General features: G+C 41.5%; 1 protein-coding gene across 1 annotated transcript; it reads left to right on the top strand.

The window, feature by feature from the left end:
- The first annotated feature begins 558 nt into the window (after positions 1-558).
- On the top strand, positions 559-2,888 carry pebp1 (phosphatidylethanolamine binding protein 1). The gene is made up of 4 exons (XM_030738290.1): positions 559-780; positions 1,061-1,170; positions 1,444-1,544; positions 2,185-2,888. The coding sequence occupies exons 1-4, from the start codon at positions 574-576 to the stop codon at positions 2,400-2,402; spliced, it is 636 nt and encodes a 211-aa protein (XP_030594150.1). The 5' UTR covers positions 559-573; the 3' UTR covers positions 2,403-2,888.
- The last annotated feature ends 5,998 nt before the right edge of the window (positions 2,889-8,886 follow it).

Genomic DNA, 8,886 nt, shown 5'->3' with positions numbered 1-8,886 from the left:
CAGTCAGAGCCAGGTTTTTAAAAATGGAAAAGTCTGGAAACAGTAAGTGTGTTAATGGAGCGTGTGAAGTGGAGAAGGGAGGAGCCTAGAACGGGTGATGTGATTGACAGAAATTGTAGCAAATCACAATCACAAAGAGTGAGGCGGGGGACTGCGCCCTCTGGCGGCGGTATGATGTTGGCTTTGTTTGTGCCGTTTAAAGTGCAGGTAAATTACTGTGAAATCCAAGTTTCACCACAAATTGTTAAAATAAAGAGAAATATTAAATTCAGTTTGCCTCTCAAGTAAATTAGCGTGAATTATGCTGGGAAAATACCAGCGTTGAGCCCTCCTTATTTATCAATATCGTGTCCAAATGGGCAACATTTGGTTTATAGCAATCTAGGAATGACAGTAGCTAATAGCGAATGATGATTGACCTAAAAACTACAGTAATTAAAGTTTTGTTTTTCTTTTTTGTTGAAAATTATTTAAAATTTTCAAAAAAATAAATCTATTGAATTCAGATAGTTAAACTTTTTAATCTAACCCTAAACGCGCGCAGTCATTCCAAGTCATTCCGACGGTCCCTGAATGCAGCACCATTGGCAGCTCTCGTGTTCGCGCGAGTTGTCTCAGAATAGTCTTCAAAGCGAGCAGCTGAAAATGCCTGTAGATCTGAGCCAGTGGACCGGATCTCTTGCCCTGCAGGAGGTCGAGGAAAAGCCTGCAAAGCCCCTGACGGTGAAATACGGCTCTGTGGAAATCGATGAGCTGGGAAAAGTGCTTACTCCAACACAGGTTAGTCAGCTAACCACTATCTGTTAGCAGCGGTGGCTAACGTCGCTTCTTGGTGTTTGCTTTAAGTGCTGCTTGTAGCACGATGCTAACACACATTTCTCTAAACTGCCACTGCATTATAATGGACTGTTTGGTATTTGCGTGCTTGTAACCGTCCAACAATAAATTGGGTTACATAATGCTGCTCCCAGCAAGTATGCCTTTGGATCGATGGCATTTAGCGCCCCCTAATGGGCACCAGAGAAAGTGAAAGTTGACGTCTGCCTGTGTGTTCCTGCAGGTGCAGAATCGACCCACCTGCATCGAATGGGAGGGATGTGACGCTACCAAACTGTACACTTTGGCCCTGACCGACCCAGACGCTCCCAGCAGGAAGGACCCGAAATTCAGGTGAGAAAAGTAGGAACCTCACGGGGAGTTGTGTGCTGATGGATCACAAACAAGACCCACTGTGAGCCTACTGCATGTGGCCCCTGGAGTTTGAGGCCCCCAGAGTTTAGCCTTTGTGCTGCTTATGTTTCAGTGTTAATCGTATTCAGAAGCACACAATTTCAATTGCACAGCTACATTTTTGTGCATTAGGACACTGAAAGCTCTGTTTCTGTAGAATAAGGTCAGATTTTGAATTTTGTAAATAGATTATTTTCTTTCCTTTCTCTAAAGGGAGTGGCACCACTTTCTGGTGGTCAACATGAAGGGCAATGATGTGTCCTCTGGCTGCGTGAAGTCGGACTATGTCGGCTCCGGCCCTCCCAAGGGCACAGGTAAAGAGAATGAAGCTGCTGTTTACTAATGAACTGCAGGCAGTGTTGGGAGAATCGAGTCTGGGCATTGTCCAAAGTTTCAGATACATTTTATTGTAGTTAGCAGAAACTGAATTAAATAAAACGAATGGGGGAAAAATATAAAAGTAGAAGAATCTGTCTCACAGAGGTACAGATGCACTTTGTTCCAGGGAGCTGGCACATTAAATGCTCATTAATGTTCAATCTGACTCGCTCTTAAATTTCAGGAGAAGGTTCAAGGCTGCAGAGCATGTGTCGAAAAAGCTTTAGAAACAACTGAATATGGTTTTCATAACCTTTGGAGCAGTGAAACTCGCTGTGTATGAAGTGACTTTTATACACTGGGTTGTGCGTTTGTGTCCACTGATTTTCTGGAAGTTTTAGAAACATAGTCTTAGATAATGTTCCCTCATCAAGTATTAATATGAATGCTTGCAGACATGCAGACCTCCTTTCTTTTAATAACCTGTCTTTTCTTCTTTGTTGGAATACATCTGCTGTTCATGCTCTTGGGAGATATAAACTCTGTGACCTAACTTTCTTTATAATTTAATTAGGTTTTTTTCCCCTCTCAGCGGTGTGGCACAGCATTTAAACCCTCTGTGTTTTTGCCCCTCAGGTCTCCACAGGTATGTGTGGCTTGTGTTCGAGCAGCCAGGCACCTTGTCCTGCAGCGAGCCCGACCTCACCAACCGCTCCGGAGACAGCCGCGGGAAGTTCAAGATCCAGAGCTTTAGGAAGAAATACAACCTGGGAGCCCCGGTGGCGGGAACCTGCTACCAGGCTGAGTGGGATAATTATGTCCCAAAACTCTACGAGCAGCTGTCTGGAAAATAAAAAAAGAGGACTCAATAGAACAGGAAAGTAGGGCTGCAACTAATGATTACGTTAATCTACTCATATGTGCCCCACAAAACGCCACTCGATTGCTGTCCATCTTGGGTTGAAATGCCCGCTTCTGTTATCACTTCCGGGTCAGCCTCGGAGTTAGTACCTACCCTTTCTGGTTGATTTTGCCACTTGTAAACGTGTTTCTCATATTGTTAATTTGTTTTCTAAAATGTAATTTTGTTTCTGAAATGTAAATTTGTTTTGCAACTTGTGAAAGTGTTTCAGATTATGTAAATCTGGTTTGCATCTCCAGGCCACCCGGCCTCATGACATCCTGACAGAGAGACTAGAAATGAAAGACTAGTGTTAGAAGATTATTCTAGGATAGTTCCCTCGTTTCTGTCTGGTTAGAAGTAGGATAAAACAATCTCTTAATAGCTTAATAAAGGTTATGGTGGTTATTAATCTACCTAAATTAAAGGATACAATGTGGCAAATTTGTCTGTTCTTTGTGGCATTTCTGTGCACTTAGTATGAGCTTGAATACTTTGTGTGTGGGAAATTGAGTGTAATGTTGCCACGGAAATAGTGAGTTACACTGTGGGATGCGACCAAATTCACTACTTGAGTATCATACTGCTGATGAATGTATGGACAACTTTGCTTTGATGTGGGGGAAAAAATCTGAAAAATTTCACACGATACAAACAAATACCAACCAAAGCCTCGCTCTGCTCCTTCAACAGTAACTGTCCATCCTCATGGTGCAGGTGGACTGTGATATCTAAGTAGTTGTGCCTGTTGTTTCCTGTCTGCAGGTCTGTCAGATAATGTGTCATGAGTACCTAAACACATGAGTGGATCTTAATGTGATTACATGTAGGCAGGACACAACACTGTGTCTCTTAAGGATCCCTCCAGAAAAATTAGATGCTGCAGCTTGAGGAGCTATCAATTCAATTCATTTTAATTGAATTTATATAGCACCAAATCACAAGAAACAGTCGCCTTAATGCGCTTTTTATTCTAAGGTAAAGACCCTGCAATAATAATCCTTTGAATAAAGTCAACACACACTGATAAAATAACTTAACAGTCCTCAGTCTAAAAAAAATGTTCAAACCCAACTGCAGTGCAAATTGTAATCTGGTAACAGGCTGCGACCCTTTACTTAATTTTATGTGTACATAAATTTCAAGGTCCAAAAGGCAGTTTAACCCTTTAAAGTGGGGAAAAGTGGGATTTGTCTGTTTTCCCAGCACGGGTCTTTCTTGGCTGGTGTCCTGCACAGAGTGTCTATTTAAAAAAGTCTTGTGAAGAAAAACATGGTCAACAATCATCGGCCAATTCTGTGAACTTCGTTGCTTAAAGCGGACCTTATTATGAGGCGCTTAAGCAACAAAAGACATTCCTTCTGGAAAAAAATGATTTTGTTGTGCATTTAAATGGTTCAAATTTGGGGCCTGACAGTTCAGGACACCAGCCTTTAACAAAAGTCCTCCAATGATGCATTTCTTTGTCCTGTTTGCACTCTAAAGGAACTGTTGTTCTTTTGGGGTGTCTGTGCCTTTTGTTACCTGTGAATCACACCTGTTTCCCCTTCCCTCAGCAGCTCCCCCAAAGCACTGAAAGTGAAGCAGGAGGATGGGGTGGAGAGAGTTACAAAGAGATAAGAGAATCCCTAACTAGCTTAGGTAGGTGTATGGGTTGTTTCACAGGGAAGCTGGAAGAAGACTGAAATCATTTAAACTGAATTTATTCCCACACACCCAGAGATGCACAGCTGTTGCTGTTTTGGCTGTCTTGTGTTGGTTGATGTTGGCTTTGAACTCTAGTTGTTTTGGAAGTTGAAGGTGGAGTCTTGTTCATTCAGGAGTTATTTGATGAGAATATTTGTGTTGGGTCTAGTTAAAGTCCATTTTCTGCGTTGCTTAATCTTATATATACAATGAAAATACTGGGGTCATTACCAGTGGGCAGGGTCGTGGCTAAAGACAGAAAGGACTGGACTGCTGCTGAGTGCTCCAAAGTTATGTTCTCTGATCAAAGTCAATGTTGCATTTCCTTTGGAGATCAAGGTCCCAGAGTCTGGAGGAAGAGAGGAGAGGCACAGAGTCCACGCTGGCTGAGGTCCAGTGTAAAGTTTCCACAGTCAGTGATGGTTTGGGGTGCTGTGTCATCTGCTGCTGTTGGTCCACTGTGTTTCCTGAAGTCCAAGGTCAACGTGGCCATCTACCAGGAAGTTTTAGAGCACTTCATGCTTCCTGCTGCTGACCAACTTTATGGAGATGCAGATTTCATTTTCCAACAGGACTTGGCACCTGCACACAGTGCCAAAGCTACCAGTACCTGCTTTAAGGACCATGGTATCCCCGTTCTTCATTGGCCAGCAAACTCACCTGACCTTTAACCCCATAGAAAATCTATGGGCTATGGTGAAAAGGAAGATGTGATACACCAGACCCAACAATTCAGAAGAGCTGAAGGCCACTATCAGAGCAACCTGGGCTCTCATAACACCTGAGCAGTGCCACAGAGTGATGGACTCCATGCCACGCTGCATTACTGCAGTAATCCAGGCAAAAGGAGCTCCAACTAAGTACTGAGTGCAGTACATGCTCATACTTTTCATGATCATACTTTTCAGTTGGCCAACATTTCTAAAAATCCTTTTTTTTTTTTTTTTGGTATTGGTCTTAAGTAATATTGTAATTTTATGAGACACTGAATTTGGGGTTTTAATTAGTTGTCAGTTCTAATCATCAAAATTAAAAGAAATAAACATTTGAAATATATCAGTCTGTGTGTAATGAATGAATATAATATACAAGTTTCACTTTTTGAATGGAATTACTGAAATAAATGAACTTTTTCATGATAGTCTAATTTTATGACCAGCACCTATAATAGGCATTTTGTCTAGTCAAAACATGATTAGAGATATCTTAATTTACTAATACGTCTAGGCATAAATCAATTTCAGATATCTGGAATGTAAGTGTGGTGAATCGGATTTCATGTTAAAACGGCCTGCCATAGACGTAGCGTTTGATCTTTCACCTATAAGTACCCACAACAAACTTCAGTGGAACATTTTAAGTCGAGAAGTGAATTTGTTGACAGCATTCAAACATTTGAATATGTCTAAGGCGATTCTTCAGCAGAGGAAACACAGAGAGACAAAGGTTCACGCTGAACAGTCAGGAGAAATTTGCAATCGACCAGTAATGAACAGACAAGAAAAAGTTCAACGGTTGCAGAGTAAACAGGATGATAGGGAGAAAAGGTGTAGGCAAGGACAGGTAAATGTAAACAAACATTTGGATGAAGAAGATCTGTAATCTGGGAGTGGCACACAATAAGGTGGAGAGCGAACTTCAGAACGCCAAGAAAGAGAATGCAGGTTTGCAAGCAAAACTTGATGAAGCCCAGCTAAAAAATGAGCAAATGCTTAAAGAGAAGAAAGAACTGGAAGCTAAGCAAACAGATTTGCTGAGCAAGGTCAATGAACTGAAAGTGTCACACGGAGAGCTGCAGAGCAAACTTCAGTACACAGGGAAAGAAACTGAAGAAATGCGAGCCAGGTGTCAGGCAGATTTGCTAAAAAATGATGAAATGCTTAAACAGAAGGAACAACAGGAAGCTAAACACAGAGTTGCAGGGCACGATCCATGAATTGAAAGTGAAACTTCAGGACTCAGAGGAATTAAACAAAAACCATGAAGAATCTCTTTATGCAGCTGGGCTAAATGATGCAAAAAGGCTTAAAAAGATCGAAGAATTGGAAGCTAAACACATAGAGTTGCAGGGCACAATCCATGAAGTGAACGTGAAACTTCAGGACAGAGAGAAAAAAATAAAGGCTTGCAAACGAAACTCGATGAAGCCAACCTAAAACTGAAAGAATTCTGCAAAGAACTGAAAGTAAAGTAAGCTGCAAACAAAGAGTTGCAGGGCACGCTCAATGACCAGCAACCAAAACACAAAAAAAATTCAGCACAGAAACACTGAAATGGACAAGAAGGTGCATCAACAGGAGGACACACTCTATGACAGCTTTTTCGGATGAGAGGATTAAAGATGGAGGAAGACATCTCCCCCATCCTCCTCTCTCTCTTTCCCTCTTTTCCTTACCCTATCATCCCCAACCTGTTTATTCATCTTTGAGGATACAGGCTAAGGAGGTAGGGTAATAATAATAATAATAATAATATTACATGTAATATTATATATAATAATAAAGGCAATTATATGCCATCTAAAACAGTTATTTGTGGATGTCTACTTTTTTCCCCTTTGCTTACAGTCTTTGTGCAACACTAGACTAAATGCTTACCACACAAATATGAAAGTTGTATAAAATTTGTGGTGACCAAAAAGCATTTTTATAGTTTGAAAATGATTACGCTAATCCTTATGAAAATGACCAGAATTATAGATTACATTCATACTGGTTTGGACCATTACTAAATGTTAGGTTAAAATGAATATAACTTATCTAAAGGTTGAAGTCAGGTGTGTTGAGCTGGCTTTCACAGAATGACACTAAAAAGAATGCAGTCATCACATGCCAATCAAACCCTCCAAATCTCTCATGTCTGATGTGATGATTAGGGTGTTTAACACATTATTCACATTCAGCTTCTTTTGCACACAGAGTCAACCAATTATGTATTTGAACACATTAAAAAATCTTAGATTGCATTATGATTAGGATGGGCTGGTCCCACAGAGGCAGGAGTGTTTCAGATGTGACTTGGCTCTGTGACAAACTGACGCCTGAATACAGTTACACTTGAATAATTCTTTTCAAAAGCGCAGCTAACGACGTGCCTGCACACCGTCGTGGTTCCAGCCTGTTTCCGTAACCACTGTAACCACTGGGAGGGCAATCAGTTACAAGAACAGGTCACTGACGTCATTTCAACTAGTCCGAATGGAATTAGAGATATCTCAAATAGGTATTTTGTCTAGTCAAAATATAATTAGAGATATCTGAATTTACTAATACGTCTAGTCATGAATAAATTTCAGATCTCTGGAATGAAAGGGATTTTATCTGAAAACAGCCTGTCTTAACAATTGCAACTACTGCAAATGACCAATTATGTAAATTGGGCAATGACGTCATGTAGCGGCTTCTATTTTCAGCAGCGCAAAATTTCCCTTATTTTTAAATACAAAACTTGACAGGTATTCGGACAGTGGAGCTGCCTGCATGCTCTTGCCACATGAGGCCAGGCACTGTGGTGCACCAGGAGGAACCCAGGACCCACTGCACCAGAGTGACAGCGGGTTCAAGGATTTCATCCTGATAATTGATGGCAGTCAGGGTGCCTTTGTCTAGCCTGTAGAGGTCTGTGTGTCCATCCATGGATATGCCTCCCCAGACCATCACTGACCCTCCACCACAGGGTAGTGAGCACAGGGCCCACTAGAGGACACCGGGCCTGTTAGGTTCAGACCACCGTTAAATAAAAGAAGACACAGAAACCCATAGTTGATCTTTTCACCTGCAGGGAGAGTCTGTCAGCCAACACTCGTGTGTGTGTGTCTGAGAGAGAATCTGACCTCCTTCTTCTTGCCGGCTCTTTTATTTTAGCATCACGTGAGTGTGTGTGGGTGTGTGTATGTGTGTGTGGGTGTGTGTATGTGTGTGTGACATTAGGAAACAGGCGTTACCTGCTTTCCTCACCTGGAGGGTTTGGGTATGTACGAGTATGTTTTGTGCTTACAATCCGATTGTCATGTGCATGTTTATGATGAACACTTCCAACACATTGTGATATACAGAAAAACAGTTAAACGTTTATCTATTCTTACAGGGCCCTAAGGCCACCATCGTGAAGTTTGATTGTTTGGTCAGAGACCTTCACACCAGTGGCTGCTTCTCACTTTGATTTTCAGGGAATAATTTTCATTTCCATCAAACAGTGTAGCATCCTTTCATTCCTCACCCATTACCCAGCCCATAATCAGTACAGATAAGGCGACTGGCTTTCCCCACTGAGACCTGATGTATTTTCAAAGTGTTCCTTTAATTTTTCTGAGCAGTGTATATTCACTATGTTCGCTGATTGTTGGGAAATAAAAAGCAAATTGTGCCATATCTTTTTTTTTTTTTTGGGGGGGGGGGGGGGGGGCATCAGTCAAATTTGTTTATTGTGAGTTTTGTCTTTTTATTGGAAAATAACTTACATCCAAAATTCAATTCTAGGGTGCTAGAGTCTGTAACCACGACTGTACTAATGCGTAACATAGAAAACATACAGTTATTTACCATACTGCCACATTACATTAGGAACTTTTCTTTTAGAGCGGTGATGATCAGTGAGCAGCAGTGTGGCTTCTTGCTGACAAAGAGCACTACAGATGTTTGCTTTGAGAGTCGATGGAAAAGGTCAGGAGGAGTTACACTGTCTCTGTGGATCTATGGAAGATGATTGGGTGCCAAGGGTGACAGATGAGGTCAGGCAGGAGTCTGTGATGT

This window comes from Archocentrus centrarchus, chromosome 9 (genome assembly GCF_007364275.1).
Source record: "Archocentrus centrarchus isolate MPI-CPG fArcCen1 chromosome 9, fArcCen1, whole genome shotgun sequence".
Lineage (NCBI taxonomy): Eukaryota > Metazoa > Chordata > Actinopteri > Cichliformes > Cichlidae > Archocentrus > Archocentrus centrarchus.
This window is presented reverse-complemented; position numbering and strand designations above follow the sequence as displayed.